Raw genomic sequence first — 19,609 nt, forward strand, 5'->3', positions numbered from 1 at the left:
ATTTTTAACAAGAGCCTGAAGTAAGACACAATGTATATAAGGATTAAGGGCTTTCCTGATAGCTCAGTTGGTGAAGAATCTGCAATGCAGGGTTCAATTCCTGGGCCTGGAAGATCCGCTGGAGAAGGGATAGGCTACCCATTCCAGTATTCTTGGGCTTCCCTTCTGGTTCTGCTGGTAAAGAATCCGCCTGCAATGCAGGAGCCCCAGGTTCGATTGCTGGGTTGGGAAGATCCCCTGAAGGGAAAAGCTACCCACTCCAATATTCTGGCCTGGAGAATTCCATGGGCTGTATAGTCCATGGGGTCGGAAAGAGTTGAACACAACTAAGCGACTTTCACTTTCACTTCTTCATCTCCATATAAAGATTAATATAATCCAGGACAAATGCAAAGCCATCCTTTTTATATGAATGCAGAATTCACATTACTCCAATGAAACTTTACACTTGCAGACAGGTGAGGAAAACATCTTTCTGTAATTCTGAACTACCGAGAGGAACGATTCAGATCCAAAAGCAAAGAGAAATGGCTTTTCCCTACCTCTGACAGAGGAGCCTGGCGGGCAATAGTTCATAGGGTCACAGAGTTGGACACAACTGAAGTGACTTAGCATGCAAGTACAGCTAAGTACATAAGTCACAGGGCAGCCTGCCACAACAAAGAATTATTTGGTCCCAAATGTCAGTGCAGTAGTTGAGAAACCTTGGTTCAAACTAACCACTTCATGAAGCCTTCCTCGGTGAACAGTGATTATTTTGTTCTCTATACTTATGGTCTCAAACAAAGCTTAAAACAGGGTTACCCACTTCCTGAGTTTTTCCCCTAGCATATTATGTTGCCTTCCCTAACAGGCCTTGTCTTCATCAGTTGGTGCTGCTGTAACAAAATACCACAGACACAGTAACATATAAACAGAAACATTTCTACGTTCTGGAGGTTATGAAGTCCAAGGTCAAGCCACCAGCACAGTCACATTCTGCTGAAGGCCCTCTTCCTGTGGTTCATGGCCAAGGTCTTCTAGTTTTGTGTCTTTACATGGTAGAAGGGGTAAGGGACCTCTCCAGAGCCTCTTTTATAAAGGTATCAAGCCTACTTGGAGGGCTCTATCCTCATGATCTAAGCACTTCCCAAAGGCTCTAGCGCCTAATTACCATCATCTTGGCTTTGGGAATTCAACATATGAACTGGGGGTGGGGTGGGAGAGAATATAAACATTCAGACCACAACGGGTCTTTAAGATTCTCTGTAGATGGGGTGGCCAATAATTAGCTAATGTAAAAATAAAAATATTCCTCTCATCTTTGGGTACAGCAAGTGGTAAACACACAAATAACCTAGATACTGTGCTGACCACCTTTAAATCCATAGGGCCCTATACAAGTTCAGCCACCAGAGCTGTACCTTCTTTTTCAATATGCAAGGCTACATCTTGCATATTGTTGAATCGTTCTCTTATCCATACAAGCAATTGCTTGTTTTCTTCTTCATGCTACTACTATCCGCTCCCCCTCAACCACACACACATATTCTACTTTAAAGTGAAAGTAAAGTCGCTCAGTCCTGTCTTGACTCTTTGCGACCCCATGGACTATAGCCTACCAGGCTCCTCTGTCCATGGGATTTTCCAGACAATAGTACTGGAGTGGGTTGCCATTTCCTTCTCCAAGGGATCTTCCCAACCCAGGGATCGAACCCGGGTCTACTTGCTCACATGTCTGCCACTCTTTCACCTTGCCAGCAACTTAAACTAGAATTCTGACATATTCCACACTACATAAATAGTTACATAAATTCCCCTCACACAAAATAGGCAACCAATAACAATTTGGAAGAGTTACATCAATAACAGAAACCATTTCTATGTCCCCTATAGCATGCCATGAACTGGTATCCCTAAGCTTTGCTCTCATTATAGTTAATCCTCACAACCATTTACAGGCGAGAAGAGAAAAGGAAACTGACGCCGGGAGAGTTTATTTCAACTATGTGCCCAAGGCCCTGCTTTGAAAGCCAGCTCAAACCAGATTTATTTAGATCAAGAATTTGGGACCTCACACTATTATATATAAACAGATAGACAATAGAGTCCTACTCTAGAGTCCCTAAGGCACAGGGAACTATATTCAATATCTTAATAATCTATAATGGAAAAGAACCTGAAATATATACATATACACATATATATCTGAATCACCTTGCTGTACACCTGAAACTAACACACTGTAAGTGAACAATATTTCAATAAAAAAATAATTCATGATCCACACATTTAGAGCCAAAGGATGGAGAGATGGCGTCTTGGAGAGTGAGGTCAACGGCCCCAGCCTCCCTGCTGTGACCGTGAAAAGAACCACGACCATAACCTAGGTCCACAGCTCGCAGCTCCGCGCACCAGCGGAGCGCCCGAGAAGGAAGCGACACCCCTCGTCACCCTCCCCATCGCTATCCCTCGCTCCTGCCTTACCTTGCTGCAGGATGTAGCTCTTGTCCGGCTGCGCCCGGATTCCCCGCGCCCGGACCCCAACTCCTTCCTTCACTCTCTTCCCCTGTCGCAAAAACGGCGAGCGCGGGCTCGGACGTCATCAGTAGTCGCCGGCGAGCGGTCACATGATGCCCCGCCGCCGCTCCCCGCCCCTCTGTCATGTGACAGCCGAGGGACCAGGGGCGGAAGCCGGGGTCTGGCCGGCTCAGGATAAGGGAAGGGCTGGGGGTAAAAGAGGAAGGACCCTTACGGAGACAGAGGGGTGGGGGGCGGGCGTGCAGACTCCGCGCACGACCGCGGGCCCTGCGCGTGCGCCCTAGCGCGGCCCAGGTGACAGGTGAGTCGGGGCAGTGTGCGCGCGCCGCCTCCTTCACGTCCCCCGTCCCCTCCCCCGCCCCGGGGTTGGGCCGCGCTGGCCCAGGCGCCGGGCTGGGGGGATTTTGCGGCGTGGGGTGGGGTCTGGATGGGGGAGCCTGGCGTAAAAGGACTGGGGGTTTTCCTGGAACTGCGGCTGCAGTTCAGACTCCGCATCTCCGCTCAGCTGGAAACAGTTTTCCACGCTGCTTTGGCGCTTTAGGAAGTGATGATGTTCAGCTGCTTGGTCCGCATCTGATCCTTCCAGGTTTCCGGGAGTAAAGCTTTGTGGACGTCGTGATTCCTCCATTTACTCTCGAGAAACCTGAGTGGTTGGTGGAAGCTTTTACAGTCTGACGGACCTCGGTTTGAATTCTAGTTTTGCCATGGGCTGAGTTTGGGCAAGTCATTGTCGCTCTCTGCACCTTAATTGCCTCACCTGTGACACGCCAAAGTCTGCGTCTAAAAAAAAAAATTCTGAGTGTCCTGATTTGTCTGTGGTGGTAAAGTAGTGAAGTGAAAGTCGCTCACTCGTGTCCGACTCTTTGCCACCCCATGGACTATACAGCCCATGGAATTCTCCAGGCCAGAATACTGGAGTGGGTAGCCTTTCGGTTCTCCAGGGGGTCTTCTCAACCCAGGAATCGAACCCAGGTCTCCCGCATTGCAGGCGGATTCTTTACCATCTGACCCACAAAGGAAGCCCAAGAATACCGGAGTGGGTACAGTTAGAAAAACAGAAAACACAGATCCGGTAAGGGAACTGGGTCTCCGGATAGATTCCAAGTGCATGGAGCTTCCTCCAACCTAGATGGTTGCCGGGAGGAGGGAGATTCTTCCCTGCCTTTGTCCGCTACAAGGAACACTTTCCGGTTTTTTGGTTTTTGTTTTTTTTTTTTTTTTAAATTCTGTTTCAGGATCCATGAGTCAAACTAAAGTGATTAGGCTCATTTTAGAACTTTCCTGTAAGAGATGCGCCGGTGGCTTTTATCTTGATCAACAACCGCTACAGTTTATTCCTGATAATGGATGGGTGGGGACTAGTGCTCCATTTTTTCTGTAACTGAGGTTTTTATAAAAGGATTAAACTAGATCAATCCTTTGTCCTCTGTGTAGGATAAAGAATGATTCTTCCCAGGGCACTTTAATTTTCATAATTCAGTTCTGTACTCCTTGGGCAGTTGGTATAATGCTGCCATGCTTCATTCTTGAAAGCATGTTGTCTTTTGTCTAGAATTACTTTGCAAACTAAAAATCACAGTTCCATACCAGTTCTTTAAAATGAGGTTACAGCCACTTTTCTGAGTGCCTTGTAAAAAGAAACTTAGGAAATTGAGTGGAATTTCTGGTTTCATTTCATGGCAAATAATAAGACAACCTACATTGAGATAAGTGGTCATTATGAATTGTCTTCATTCCTAGCACCAGGAGAATCTGTAAAAGGAAGATTTAATATATTATAGTTTCTTCTACCATGCTTATTCACACCTCATTCTAGAGTAATTTTTTTTTTAAGTCTCAACTAAATCTTAACATCTGTAAAGCCACCTACCTCTGATATCACTGCAACATGATTAGGCGTATTTAATGATGCTTCTTAAATTCTGTTCTTTAGGACCAGTTTTTCAGCCAACAATGGGGCTATTTACCAAAGACTGTTGTCGTTTAGTCGCGAAGTCGAATCTGACTCTTTGAGGCCCCATGGACTGTAGCCTGCTGGGCTCCTCTGTCCATGGGATTTCCCAGGCAAGAATACTGAAATGGGTTGCTATTTCCTTCTCCAGGGGATCTTTCCAGCTCAGGGATTGAACCCACGTCTCCTATCTTGGCAGATGGGTTCTTTACCACTGAAGTTGTCTACAGTGTAACTCATTGGGTAAAAAGGATTTAAATAAGACACAGGCACACCAAAGTTTTGACTTATGTCATTATCCCAGGCCTAAGCCTCCTTGTCCACATGCATGCATGTGCCCAGTGTGTCTGTTTGTTGGGAGAGAAGGCAGGTCATGTTGCTTTGCTTTAAGCTGTTTTGGCCACACTGTCCTGTCTTGGTATTCAAATGGTAGCAGTTAGACCTGTTCATCGTAGGATTCCCCGCTTCTGAATTGAGTTTAGAATTTCATCCTGCTGAAACCTGGGTTAGTTTGGTGTTCTTCAGAGGACTTCAAGTGACTTTTGTTCCCATTTTCCTTTATTTTCTCCTTCTCTCATTTTCTAAGCCAAACCATTTCAGTAGGAGAAGTGGAATGAAATTATCTGAAATTCAGCCTGCTAGGGATCAGTGTGACTCAACAAGCAAGCTTCACAGAGAAAACTGAAAGGACTTGTTAATAATTTATGTCTTAATGTATATTGTAGACAACCCTTGCGCGAGAGAGTTCTGGATAACTGTAGTGGTTCCTCGGTAATCCCTGCTATAGGCCCCAGCTCCACCTCCCCTATCTCTGCTTCTGTCCCCAGCTCACTCCCCACCAGCCACTTCAACTACTTGCTCTTCCTTGCACATTCCTACCCTGAGGCCTTACTTGTACTTCCTTGTAACTCCTTCCTGGAATGCCCTTCCCATAGATCATCATCTAAAATTACCTTCAAACCTAGTGGCTTTAAAACAGTATAAACATTTTTTTTCTTTTGTTTTTTTTTTTTAAATTTGTATTGGTGTATAATTGATTTACAATGTTGTATTAGTTTCAGGTGTGCAGCAAAGTGAATCTGTTATACAAATACATAAATCCACTCTCTTTTCTATTCTTTTCCCATATAAGCCATTACAGAGTTCAAAAAAAAAAAAAAGTAAGCATTTCTTGTCTAATTAATGTTTGTGGTCAGGAGTCAGCTGTGTGACTTAGCTGGTGCCTTTGGCTCAGGGGCTCTTGGGAGGTTGCAGTCAAGCTGTGAACACAAACTGAGATCGGGGCGGAGGGTGGAGGGGTGGGGGGATCCATTTCCCAGCTTACTCAAGTGGTGAGTGGCAGACTTCTCCATCATCCTATGGGCTCCGTCCACAGGGAGCTCTTACACCCTGACAACTTACTTCTCCCAGGACACATGAGCTGGAAAGGGTTCTTAAGCCAGAAGTCACAGTCTTTTTTGCAGTCTGATCTCAGAAATGTCATCTTTCACATCCTCCATATTCTTTTCTTTAGAAGGGAATCAGGAAAATCATGCTCAGGGAAAAGAGGCCTACACAGGGCATGAACAGGGAGGACCATCTTAGAGACCTCAGATACCCTTACAGCTTTCTCCCTCACTTGCTTCTGATCTCTGCTCAAATATCATCTTATCAGAGACACTTTTACAAACTGTGTAACATCACACACACTCCATCCCTTTACCATGCTTTTCTTTACCTGTTGTCACAGCCTGATACATAATTTACTTATTTATCTCTTTCCCACTCCAGTAGTATGTAGGCTTCACGAGAGCAGGAACCTAGTTATGTTCACTACAATAGCCGAAGGTCCTAAAACAGTGTTTCGCACATAGGCACTGGATAAATATTTGTTGAACAAGTGAATCTATATTATTAAGAATGCTTTCATCTACAAATAATACAAAACCCAGTTAACAGTAGGTAAACCATAAAAGCGGTCCATTTAACAAGGATTACAAGGTGAGGTCATGCCACAGTTGAATCAAGGAATCAATAACATCAGTAAGAATTTAGATTCTTTCCTTCCACAGCACTTGGTCTACTTTGCACTCTTTCTTGGTTTGTCCGTTGAGTACAGAGTTACTGCAGTTTCGCTCTCAATTTTGTTGGGCATAAAACTTAACTTTCATAAGTTTTGATGATATCATTTCAAGATACATTGCTAATCAGAACCTCTCCACTGCTTAATGTGAAATATTTGTCCTTCCCTTAGAATCACCCTGTCACAATTCTCAGGCATGTATTAGTCTCAGTAGCGGGACCTCCCAAACTTGACATATGAAAAAAAGCATTTTCAAAGATTGTTCCCTCACCTAATTCTAGTAAATTTTAGGACATGGTTAACTTTTCCCTTGGACCCACACGTGCCCTATGACACCTTCTCCTAAGCTCTGGGATCAGCCACATCACATCTTTTCTCATGGAGAGAAGTGAATAAAGTGTTGAGAAAGAGACCAAGAGTAATAATTTAGCAAAGTCCCTCCACAAGGAAAACATGCAGAGTGGAAATAAATGCTCTCCCTCCATATCAGAAGTCATTATGTATTATAGTTTTTTTCAGTGAATTTGGAAGAAAAATATTGTGTATGTGTGTCACCTCCTTCCTTCAAAGGACTGGAGATTTTTCATACTTTTTTTTTTTTTTTGGTTGCAGGTCCTTTAATGGAGTGGCCAGTGTATCAACAGACCTGGTTTCATCTGATGACTTAAAGACCCCAGCTCTGAAGCCAGTCACACATTCCCTGTGGCCAGGCCCAGAGTAGCTGATTTTCCTCAAGATGGTAGACTTTTTGGCTGAGAATAACCTGTGTGGCCAAGCAATCCTAAGGATTGTTTCCTGTGGCAATGCCATCATTGCTGAACTTTTGAGGCTCTCTGAGTTTATTCCTGCTGTATTCAGGTTAAAAGATCGAGCTGATCAACAGAAATATGGAGATATCATATTTGATTTCAGCTATTTTAAGGTAATCTTCCTTGAAGCGTTTCTTACCAATCTTTTCTACAAAAGCGTGCTTTCTCTGGAAACAAGGAGACTCTGAGATGTTCAGTAATTATGGAGAAAGAGTTAAAAAGAAAAGCTTTTCAACAAAATTTAACATCCGCTCATTTGAAAAGTAATATAAATGTACTGTGCAGAAGCCCTAATATAATGGAATATAATCAAATTTTTAAAAGATAACTTCGGTATGATGTATTTCACATTGAAGTCCGCCACACTTAAAAGCATGCAAACTGTGGGTTCAGTTCAAGACCATCTCCTTCAAGAGGATTTTATATCTAGGCTTCTGTTATCTTATTTACTTTCTATTCCTCTGCTTTCAATTTTTGATACCCCTTTAGAGGCATAAATAAGAACACATTTTTCAAAGATACTTTAGAAATTGTTACCTGCAGTTGTATTGTTTTTTGACTCTTTCTTTGATGTGTTTTTCTTCTTAGGGTCCAGAATTATGTGAAAGCAAACTGGAATCTAAGCCAGAGCTACAGGATTTAGATGAAGAATTTCGGGAAAACAACATAGAAATTGTGACCAGATTTTATTTAGCATTTCAGAGTGTGCATAAATATATTGTAGACTTAAACAGGTATTGACTAATTTAGTAATAGCTAATTTTGATAGTAAATAGTGGAGAGGGAGAAGGGACATACTGGAACATGTATATCTTTCTGAGTTACTAAGAAATTTACTAACTTATACCCTAGGTAATTTTCTTTTCCTTCCTGTGGCACTAGTCATCTTAAGTATGGTAGAGTTTCCTTATCCTTTCCTGCTCTTGTGTAGCATTATAATCATCTTGCTTTATACCAAGTCTTTGGCTTTCAGTCTTGATCCTAATTTAGTTTATTGAATATGAGAAGTGGGGAAGAAAAAAAATAACTTAATTTTTGTAGCATTGGTAGCCATAACCTTCCTTCGTATCTGTGACCATACAATATTGTCTTCCTTCTGGCCCTTCAGTGTTCATTACTCATTAGCTTTTAAACTAACTACTCCATGTTCTTATGCCATTATTTCCAAGATTTCTGTAATTCATAAATCAGGACTAAGGAGTGTTCCTTTTACTTGGAGTGGCCATAAATAACCTGTGGCCCTAATCATGAGTTCCTACTCACAAACCTATTCTTAAAGCACGTGAATGGAAACAAATGATTTGAAGGCTAGAATACCTGGTATATTGCCTAATCTTTTAAACATCTTTACTGTCCTTCTTCAATGATATTAACCTTTCATTTTCAATGGATAACTTGCTCTGGGGTTTCTTTTCTAGGTATCTAGATGATCTCAATGAAGGTGTTTATATTCAGCAAACCTTAGAAACAGTGCTTCTCAATGAAGATGGCAAACAACTTCTAGTAAGTAGTAGTGACCATTTAAAATAAAAAATTCAGGAAGGTCAAATTTACTTTTTTCCCTGTAAGTCACAGATACATACAGTGTATCCTTCTTTAAAGAGAAGCTAAGTAAACTGATAACTGTCATCTAACTGGTAGGTCTTTGTCTGAACTTAGAACATAGTAGACTTTGAACAGAATTACAAGTAAATGAAGATTATGTGGACGATGTATACTTCCTTAGTGTAACAGTCCTGTCTTCTTTATCTTTTGCATCCTAGACATCTAGCCTGGTACCTAGTACATGGTGATCACTTAGGAAATGTTTGTAAAATAAATCAATGATCTAGAGGTACTCATAATCTTGGGATTCTATTTTGGTATCCCAAGCAAAATATGAAAAATAGACCAGCTGAAAGATAGTCATTGTAAATTAAACTTTGCTTAAATGTTTTAAAGCCCATTCTGTACAGAAGCTGAGACCCTTTGTGGGGAGGATCCTGCATTCTCCTTGCAATATAAAGCTTTTAGGAGAAATGAGAGCAAGGGGCTCCTTTTACCCATCATCAGCTGTACTGCATAAGCTTGTATACTCCTGTGAATATGGCTTCTCTCTTTTTCTTTTATAGTGTGAAGCGCTGTACTTATACGGAGTTATGCTTCTGGTCATCGACCAAAAGATTGAAGGAGAAACTAGAGAGAGAATGCTGGTCTCTTACTATCGATACAGGTATCCCTGAGCTAAGGCCATGCCCTCCAAAACCACTGCTCTTGGTAAAGTGCGGTGTAGATTTCCCATCCTCCTTTTGTTATGAATAACAGAAATATCATCTAGAATGCAGAAGATAAGATTCTTATCACTGCTGAACATATTACATAATATGGAAATATAACAATCTGTTTTATAGCATCATAATAGATTATACATCATATAATCTGTGTATTATGTGTGGAATAATTTATGATAGATTTTTAGAGATATATGGATTATAATGTCTGTGATGGTACCTCAGTTTTTTAAAAGAGGAATCTGAATATCTATTACCTTAAAGATAAAATTTGGGAAGTCTAAGGAATTTTTTTAAGTTTTCAAACATTAATCCTTGGCAGATGTAAGGATACAAATGAGCCTTCTGTTGTCATTTTCAGATTGATACATTTTGAAAAGTTATCATTCAGGGCCAGGTTGAAAGTCAGTTCTCACTCATAAATACTGTATTGGGTTGGCCAAAAAGTTCATTTGGGTTTTTCAGTGAGATGTGACTTCAAGAAGTAAGGGCTTAAAAACAGGACCTACCTTAACTAATTGTGATTTCAATCCCTAACACATGTTTTTCAGTTTGTTGAAATAATGAGTCAAAATCTGGACACCAGGTCAGTGTCAGAAATAGTTAGATTAAGGAAAGAAATAGCCAAGAAGCAGGAATCATTTAGGAACTTGGGCTACAGAAGTGTGGGCTAGAATAAACATTTTCAAACTTACAAATTAGGACAGAATAAACAGGGCAAAGAGTCAGATCCTCAACAGAGAGGAATTGTCTGGGCGGTGTTGTATTTGCAGCCACACTTGGTACTCTGCCTACTCAGCTCGCCTGTTCCCTTTCAGCTCTATCAGGGCGTGAGGCTGCGTAATTCATTCACATCAGTTTGACCATGAGCTCCTTTACTATCCATATTTTTTTTAAATGAGCTTCAAATGGTCTTGCCTCTGTTTCTGAAAGTACCTGAAAAAACAAAAACAGTAACATGAGGAAGAAGAAAGAGGTCTGATCATCAAGCCCAGCTTTGACAATCCAGCTTTGTCCCTTTGGGCAAAACAGCTAATTGATTAGAATGTGAGGATCCATTGTTGAAAAGACACCAGACAATTTCAAGTCAGACCTGCAGTAAAGGAGATTCTCACATCAGATAGGAGGTCATCTTCAAATCTAAGATTGAGTCTCTTTGGAGATTTACTACTTCAAACCACCAGAAAAATCACAGATGTTTTGATTAAATCTCTGTAGAAGGTACACCTTGCCAAGAAAAACCAATTGGTATATCCCACTTGAAATTGACTTTATTATTTTAAATTATTTTTAAATATATGAAATGTTGGGGTAGGTTCACATTCTTTATCCACAATTCTGAAATGCTAAGAGCTCCAACAGAAATATGTGCATATATGCACATGCACACAGAGTAACTACTTTGGCAGCAAGACCTAAACCTAATCCGAAATTTGGAGTCAGAACCTGACTGGTGCATATATGAGGCTGTGGACTGGCTTTATTTCATTTGTGTGAATGTTCATAGATTTTACTGTAGAAACATTAATGTGTCTTGATCATGGAATGCCATCTGCCACCCTGCTGAAGTATTATATATGATGTATGTATCATGTTGCTTCCTTATATTTGAGAAATGCTGTCTTCCAAAACAAATCCTGCCCTAAGGATTTTGGGAAAGGGGCCGTGGACCTTTACATAAAACTGTACATACATACAAGAACCCATCTTAAAAATTTGCTATCTTACAGGCTTTTTGAAAATATAGTTTTGAATCTTAAGGATATAAATTGATCCACTCATATCTAAAACTATATAATCAATTTATACTCAAATTCTGCTTTGCTGGACTTCTTATTTGTAACATATGTGATTTGTTTGGCCCTTTATTTCCCATTGTGAACATGGCTCAGTGCTGCCCGATCTTCTGCTGATTCGAATATGGATGATATTTGTAAGCTTCTTCGAAGTACAGGTTATTCCAGCCAACCAGGGGCCAAAAGACCACCCAACTATCCTGAGAGTTACTTCCAGAGGGTGCCTATCAACGAGACCTTCATCAGCATGGTCATTGGTCGGCTGAGATCTGATGATATTTACAACCAGGTGAGGATTTAATCTATTATTAAACCTATCTTTATAGTTTAAAAGTGTAGTTTAAAAATCTTTATAGATTTTACCTTCCTCCTCCATTATTTCTTTCCTTCTTGCTCAGAAGAGTAAAAACAGCAAGAAACCTTTTAAAACCTCTGGGCTGTGCTTTGGAATTGTACAGAAAAGAGGGATATTAATTTGGGAATAAGAGATTAATATCTCTTGAAATAGAGATTTCAAGAAGGAAATGAGATCTGAACTAAATTTGGAGAGAAGATGCATTGTTTTAGGCGTCAGTTCAGAAATGATTGCCGAGTGTGCACTTTATGGCTGTCATGCGCTCAGTAATGGGGTCCACTGCTGATGAAGGCAGGCCCTGGTCCCTACTCATAATGAGCTTGTTGCTGAGGAAAGAAGGCAGACCAAGGAATTAGAATAAAGCAAGATGGGTATTAGGGGAAGCACAGAGTGCCACGAAGCATGTTAACAGGCAGCAAGATTGCAGCAGATGACTGAGGGGTGTTTGGGCCACCCAGGTAAAGGAAGGGGCATGAGCAGGGTTGAGCAGGTCTCACTTGCCTCTCCAGTGTGTGTGTTATTCATGGACCTAAAAGGATACCACAGAAAGTTACCATTTGACTTCTTTTTCTGGAAGAAAACACAATTTTCTATATTATCTGTTTCTTTTTTTACTAGAGAGAGTGAAGAGATCTCATCTGTTACAGAGCATACCTGTTCTATACAGTTCTTAGGTAGACTGCTAGTTTCTTATATGAATATGTTAAGTGTACATAAAGAGTTTTTAGTTTGTTTTTTTTAAGACAGCTCAAATCAGGAGCTACCTGCAGATGCCAGGTCTCCATAATATTTGATGCCATCTATTGAGAATTCAATATGAGCCAGAATCCTAGGAGGTTTTTTCCATGTACGATTTTCTCTGTTTTTCATAATAATCTTGCAAAAGAGCATTATCCTTATGTTGCTGTGGAGAAAAATAAGGCTTAGAGAGCTTAAATAATTTTTACAAGGTCACATAAGTAGGTAGCAGAACCATAATTTGAATTCAAGCCTGTATGACTTCAAAGCCCATGCTGTTTTTTCAACTGTCTCTCATTAACCCTTCTGTTAACCCTTCTGCCTCCTGGGTGGTCCATTTTGTCGATGTCTCAAGGCAGTGTATTTCAATTTTCTCCCTGCCCTGTGACCTTTATTAACACAGGGATTGAGCTGTGGTTGTGCTGTGAATCCACCCCTCTCCCTGCCCTGCGCCTCCCCTGTACCCAGCTGATTGGACCAGGGCAGGTCACTTGACCCAAGATAGATCAGATTCTCTGTCTCCAGGTAATATGGAATTGGGCCTGAAAAACAATTTTGGGCTGTGGATTTACCCACAGCATGCAAAACTTGGCATTTAGGGCCACCTCAGTCTGCCATCTCATGGACCACATTCTGAAGAAACAGTTGAGCATCACATTCCAGGGAAAAACAATGAAGGCTTTCTGGTTCACAGCTCCAGGCCCTTCTTGGAACCTGACCATATTCCTGCTTCTGGATTCCATGCGACATTGCTGTATCTATCCTTAATAACTGCCTCCCTTTCTGCTCCCAGTCCTCAAGGTGATGTGTGCTATGTGCAGCCAAAGATTCCTAATGCTTGAGGCAGTGGAGCTCTGGGACTCAGCAGCATTTCAAAGGCAGGGAGGAGAACACCCAGCAAAGCAGTCTGAGAGATTGGTGTCTGGGAAACCAGAGGAGGAGAGAATTTCAGTCCTCAGGAAATTTAAGTGAGAGTGCTAAAAAGAGGTCATTGAAATGGATGACTGTGATGTTATGTGTGACCTGAGGAAATTCCACTGAGGAGATAGGTGGTGGTGTTGTTCAGTCACTAAGTCATGTCCGACTCTTTGTGACCCCAAGGACTAGCTCACCAGGTTCCTCTGTCCTCTGCTGTCTCCCGCATTCGCTCACATTCATGTCCATTGAGTCAGTGATGGCATCTAACCATCTCATCCTCTGCCGCCCCCTTCTCCTTTGTCTTCAGTCTTTCCCAGCATCAGGGTCTTTAACCCCATTGAGGTGATGGTGGAGGTCAAATGCCAATGAGCTGAAGAATAAACAGGAAGTAAAAGATAGCACCAGTGAGTGTGGAATCGGTCAGTTCTATAAGAGCTTCTCTGTGATGGAAGAGACACAAAATTGGACAGTAAGAGATATAGGATTTTTTTTTTATGAGGGAAAAGAGTTAGAATTGCAGCAAAGTCAGGTGACTGTCAAGAGACCTTCAAGAGACCTTCGTGTGGCTAGAGATGGGAAGAAGGTCCTGGTGACTGGCGCCATAATCTGAGAATTGCTTCCAGTGCCCAGGATCCTCAAGGAGATGGACTTTTGAGAGGTTCATGTGTCTTAGAACTGGTCATTTACTTGGCACGTGTAAATTCAGCTGTCACTAACATCTACCTCCCCTGGGTCTGGTCTCTGCCTTGCAGGTCTCAGCGTACCCGTTGCCAGAACATCGCAGCACAGCTCTGGCGAATCAGGCTGCCATGCTGTATGTGATTCTCTACTTTGAACCTTCCATTCTTCATACCCATCAAGCAAAAATGAGAGAGATAGTGGACAAATACTTTCCAGATAATTGGGCAAGTATTGCTATTAGTCTTTCATTCTCTATAATAAACTTGTTGGAGAACTGATTTTCTTCCATCCTTTGGCCTATAAACCTAATGTTGAAATAATGAGACATAAACTCCCTTAAGTAAAATTAGTTTAAGTATGCTGAGAATATTACAAATCATAGCATGAAGGAATGAATCAGTAAAATTTCCTGAAGCACCTATTTGTGTTTGTTTTCTTAAGTGAATACTCTCAAAGTAGAATAACCATATGTTAAAATGGATCTTGCTTTAGCTACTGAGAGTGCAACTAAGTTATGTAAGCGTTTGTCTTACAAATCTAAACCAGCAGAGTGTATCTAATGTCATTTTGTGAATAGGGATTGTGCTTTTATAAGTTTTATCTGTAAGCTAATGTGGGCCCTTAAGGTTTACATTACTGTAGGGATGAGCTTATAACTTTTTAAACATATTTTGCTTAGAAATATTTTAATTCTTAAAAGTTTAAAACTGACAGTGTACTTAATATGCATGATGCATTTTCTTTGCGCATAGAGGTTTGAACAAAGCATAGTGAGTTGGATCACATTTTCAGGGACCAGATTTTATTTCACTCCTTACCAACTATTGAGCCACAGACTGTCTGTAATGAGGGACCTGATTGAGGAGCTTTACTGTCGAGAAGAACAGCCTACAATTAGAAGATGATGCTTCCTGTCCACAAATGAATCATACCCATTACCTGGGAGATGAGTAGCCACGAGGAAAACTTTTGAGAGAGTCTGGCTTCATTTGCCTAAGTTTTAACAAAGAAGTTCTGACTGTAATACCATACTGAGAAACACTTTTACCATTAAAGAAGGTCAAAGTCCAATTACATGATATTTACAAGATACATTCCTGATAGACACCCTGGCACACTGAAAATAAAGCAGTTTTTAAAAATATGCCCATAAAAAGCCAAAAAGATTAATACTATACTGCCAAGAATTTTAAAGAAAAATATTAATAGGGATAAAGAGGGGTTGTATATAATTTTTAAAGAAATGTGAAACATAATGCCACTCTTCTCACAAAAATTTTTGAGACAAGTTTAGTTTGATTTGTAAGAGCTTAAAGTGAAGTGAAAATAGTTGGGAAAACCACTCTGGTCAGAGTCTCTGCTTTTTTCTCCCCTTTCATTTTTCTTCATCTAGGAATCTTACAAATAGCAGTTTGAAAAGAAAACCTTGTTTTTGTTATTTTCTCATTAATAGCGGCATGTAATAGTCATTCTTGTTTCCAAGCACTCATAAGTAAAATCACTTCCCTGTATATTTGAAAAGTCTTGGTTTTTCACTGGAATGGCATTTAAACTTGAAGGAGTGGGTGATGTCTCCTATAACTTTCTATTTTCTCAGCCCCTTGCCTTGGAGTGAGTAGGTGTTTAACAAATACTGAATAAAGGTCTCCTCTTTCAGGTAATTAGTATTTACATGGGGATCACGGTTAATCTAGCAGATGCTTGGGAACCTTACAAAGCTGCAAAAACTGCTTTAAACAACACCCTGGACCTTTCAAATGTCAGAGAACAGGTAGGTTCTGATTAATCAGGAGGGTTCTCAACTACATGCTTGATGTAATGGGGTGGGAAATCAGCTAAGTAGATTTCCCAAGTGGTTTGGAAGATGCCTGCATACATTTTAGTGCAGTGATTAATGAAAGGGGAATTTTGAACATTGAAGTAACAGACAATTATAGATTTTTAACTTTATAAATGGGAGATTTGGGTCCTGAGGAAGATTCAACACCCTGAGGGGAGCTAGTGTGACATTTGGCCCCGGGTGACTTCATGTACTCTTCTTAAAGACTGTCCTCATGGACAGAGCTCCTTTCCCGAGAAGCTAGAATTTTAATGTTTTCATCAGTAGGACTGAGTGTTGAAGATGGTAACTGGATGTAGACAGTCAACCCTTTCACTGTAATTTACACTCATCATTTCTGGTGTGTAAAGTAAGCACCAAGACCAAAATAAAGACAGTTAGCTCCTTAAATTTGAAATGGCTACATTCTGTCTCTCTGATGGGAACCAAGGCAGAAGGAAATACCTAAGTGAACAGAAGAATCAAAATATTTTTCTTGGGGCACATACTTGATACTTCTCAACAGTGATGGTCTTCCTCAACCTGGCTGTCTGAGTTTTTGAGTTTCCAAGTGTGGATAGAATGACACTGACTCAAGGAACTTCAGCATGTTTTATTCAAACAAATCGAATTCCATAAATAATGCACAGAATAATTTCAATTTGGGCATATTTCCCAGAAATATATTACAGAAAGTGGCGCTTCCATGCTTTCTGGCCTCAGAGCATTAATTTTTCATGACTAAAAATCCTTTCCAAAATCGCATCTTCTCACCCGTGACATTGCAAGTTCTAAAGAGGCTTCTAATGATACATCTTGTGCTTATTTTAAACTAACCTGACTAGGTTGATGGTGTTTGCCATTCAACTCTTGGTTTAGGAAAGCAGAGTGACCAGATTTCCACACAAGGCTGGTCAGTTTTGATGCTCTGAGGTGTATTTTATTAAGCTCTTATGTGTACAGACTCATCTTTTGAGTGTTTCTGCTCTGCTCTAGCTCCTTCGTCAATAATAATAGGTAGAACAGCAATTTAGCTTCTGCCTTTGTGTCTCTTTACATCCAAGTTAAGAGAAGCAACGGCAGGAAAAAAATGTTCCGGTTTTCCAATTTACATTTGAAGAACCCAATACTCAGAGGTTAAATCCAAAGTCACACCAGTATTTCTAGATGTTTGCCTCTCAATTCTAAGTCCAGGGCTTTTTCCAAAAATGGCCAATAGGCCTGGTGGTCCTGGTGACTCCCAATATCGGAGGCCTGGTCTCGGAACTAGATCCCACTTGCCCCACGCTGGAGCGTGCCATAAATAAGACCCAGTGCAGCCAAATAAAAACAAGTTTAAAAAAAATAAAGAAACCCCAGATGTTCAATAAACCGCTTGCCTTTGTTGTTGTTCAGTCTCTCAGTCATGTCCTACTCTTTGCAACCCCATGGACTGCAGCACACCAGGCTTCCCTGTCCTTCACTATCACCAGAGCTTGCTCAGACTCATGTCCATTGAGTCAGTGATGCCATCCAATCACCTCGTCCTCTGTCATCCCCTTCTGCCTTCAATCTTTCCCGGCATCAAGGTCTTTTCTAATGAGTCAGCTCTTCACATCAGGTGGCCAAAAGTATTGGAGCTTCATTTTCAGCATCGGTCCTTCCAATGAATATTCAGGATTGATTTCCTGTAGGATTGATTGGCTTGATCTTGCTGTCCACGGGACTCTCAAGGATCTTCTCCAACACCACAGTTCAGAAGTATCAATTCTTTGGCGCTCAGCCTTCTTTATGGTCCAACTCTCACATCCGTACATGACTACTGGAAAAACCATAGCTTTAACTAGATGGACCTTTGTTGGCAAAGTGGTGTCTCTGCTTTTTAATACACTGTCTAGGTTGGTCATAGCTTTTCTTCCAAGGAGCAAGTGCCTTTTAATTTCATGGCTGCAGTTACCATCTGCAGTGATTCTGGAGCCTGTATGTTATTTGTCTCATGTAGGAATGTTATTATTTATCCAGGGGTTCATTTGAATATGAGTCACTTTCAAGGTGATTCTTTCTTTGAAATGTTATTCAAGTTTTCTTTTCCTTTTCACAGGCAAGCAGATACGCTACTGTCAGAGAAAGGGTGCACACACAAGTGCAGCAGTTCCTGAAAGAAGGTTACTTGAGGGAGGAGCTGGTTCTGGACAACATCCCAAGGCTTCTGAACTGCCTGAGAGATGGGAACGTCGCCATCCGCTGGCTGATGCTCCATACGGCGGACTCTGGTAACACACAAAAGGCGTGACCATGTGTGTCGCTCCGTATATAGGCGTGCCAAACCCTGATCTGCCGCATGATGCCAAATGGTTTAGCCCTTGAATGAGAATCAAGTTGCTTTTGTAAAATGGTCATTTTTGCGTCAGCTTGGTCAAAGCAGTGGCCCACCTGAACAGCCCCTGTGCCAGATCCTGTTAGGTGCTTAGGAGTATGAGGACACTTACTTCCCCAGGCTTGAGGAGCTCATCAGTGGTCAGACTGGGAAGATCAGATGTCTACCCGTGAAAAAGTTTTGCTGTGGATACAGGTAGAATAAAGCCTTCCCACCTATCTATCTTAATTAAGCACCCTGATCTAGCCAGTTCCTCAGCAAAGCGGGCCCACATTTTTCTGTCCTTCCCTCTGTCCTTTCTTTGGTCACTTCTCCAGTCTAGAATTTTTTCTGCTTTTTACTGTGAAATCGTACCAAGGGCTGGTCAGCTCCTGCCTTCCATGAAGAGCCTTCCTCCACCCCAAGCAATGTTGCTCTCCTGTTCTGGACTCTGGACTCAGATCCCACCAACTGTCTGTTGTACACATCTGGCTCCTAGGTGCTGGCCTGGCCCTTGTATGTGCTTCTCATTGCTGCTGTAACAAATCTAGTGGCTTGACATGCTTTCCGGTTTTGTTTCTGTTTTTCATCATTTCGCTTCTTGGCCTAGACCTCTCTCGATTTCCCGTTTAATCACAGCATGAATATCAGGGCTAAAGTTTTGAATCATCTCATGGACTAATCTTTAACTAGTCAAGTTTATGTTTTACTTAAAATCCTGTCCTAATTTGAGAATTTTACTACATTGACTCAGCTTATAATCTTTACCATAAGTCTTACATTCAGAAGCATGTAAACAACTCAAGCCCTCACTTTATCCCATCATAAAGCCAACTGTGGGTTTCTAGTGAGTGACTCAGCCTCCTCTTTGTCTTCCGGATGACTGTGCCTAATAGCCGTGCCTGTGTTCTTGAAACCAGTGGTCTCCTGGATTTGTGCCCTTGCCAGGTACCGGCTCAGCTTGCCAGAGCTTTATGCTTTTATCTTCAGCCACATCTGTTTTCCATTTCTGAGCTGGCAATTATCTGATCTGATTGCACAAGCTCAGAATTTACCAGAAACAAATGATTTGCCTATCTGGTTGTGAGTCATATGTGGGAAAAGTAACTGCTTATTTAGCTTTTATGCTGTTTTGGTCATGGTGTGCAAAAAGGAAGGCGTGTTTCTCATATTCCCTCCTGTTAACTTGCTGGAGCTAATTGTTAATGTGCAGTGATGTTCCCTTCCAAAAATGAAAGGAAATTAAGATCAGATTTCATGTTGAATTAGAATTTATATAAAAACAAATGGAACTCATTACAGGTTTGGTTGTTGTGGGGTTTTTTTTCTGTTTCATTTTTGTTTTTTAAGTTAGG

The 19,609-nt window shown here is 41.2% G+C and overlaps 2 protein-coding genes across 14 annotated transcripts in view; one reads left to right on the forward strand and one right to left on the reverse strand.

The window, feature by feature from the left end:
- The window catches only part of NSMCE2 (NSE2 (MMS21) homolog, SMC5-SMC6 complex SUMO ligase), a 233,021-nt gene extending 230,148 nt beyond the window's left edge, over positions 1-2,873 (reverse strand). For 6 of the 12 annotated variants that reach the window (XM_069599886.1, XM_069599897.1, XM_069599895.1 and 3 more), the window contains exon 1: positions 2,467-2,593. The gene's annotated coding sequence lies outside the window, so the exon portion shown is untranslated. Of the gene's footprint in view, positions 1-2,466 lie in introns of all 12 variants that reach the window. The other 6 variants (XM_069599888.1, XM_069599894.1, XM_069599890.1 and 3 more) reach the window with 4 other exon arrangements.
- The window catches only part of WASHC5 (WASH complex subunit 5), a 56,132-nt gene continuing 39,145 nt past the window's right edge, over positions 2,623-19,609 (forward strand). Inside the window, exons 1-9 of one of the 2 annotated variants that reach the window (XM_069599882.1) lie at positions 2,623-2,821; positions 7,146-7,455; positions 7,931-8,076; positions 8,761-8,845; positions 9,454-9,554; positions 11,505-11,697; positions 14,172-14,324; positions 15,758-15,871; positions 18,000-18,171. In XM_069599882.1, the coding sequence (XP_069455983.1) occupies positions 7,270-7,455; positions 7,931-8,076; positions 8,761-8,845; positions 9,454-9,554; positions 11,505-11,697; positions 14,172-14,324; positions 15,758-15,871; positions 18,000-18,171 (1,150 nt within the window). In that variant the 5' untranslated portion in view covers positions 2,623-2,821; positions 7,146-7,269. The remainder of the gene's footprint in view (positions 2,822-7,145; positions 7,456-7,930; positions 8,077-8,760; positions 8,846-9,453; positions 9,555-11,504; positions 11,698-14,171; positions 14,325-15,757; positions 15,872-17,999; positions 18,172-19,609) is intronic. The other variant, XM_069599883.1, reaches the window with a different exon arrangement.

This window comes from Ovis canadensis, chromosome 9, assembly GCF_042477335.2.
Source record: "Ovis canadensis isolate MfBH-ARS-UI-01 breed Bighorn chromosome 9, ARS-UI_OviCan_v2, whole genome shotgun sequence".
Taxonomy (NCBI): domain Eukaryota; kingdom Metazoa; phylum Chordata; class Mammalia; order Artiodactyla; family Bovidae; genus Ovis; species Ovis canadensis.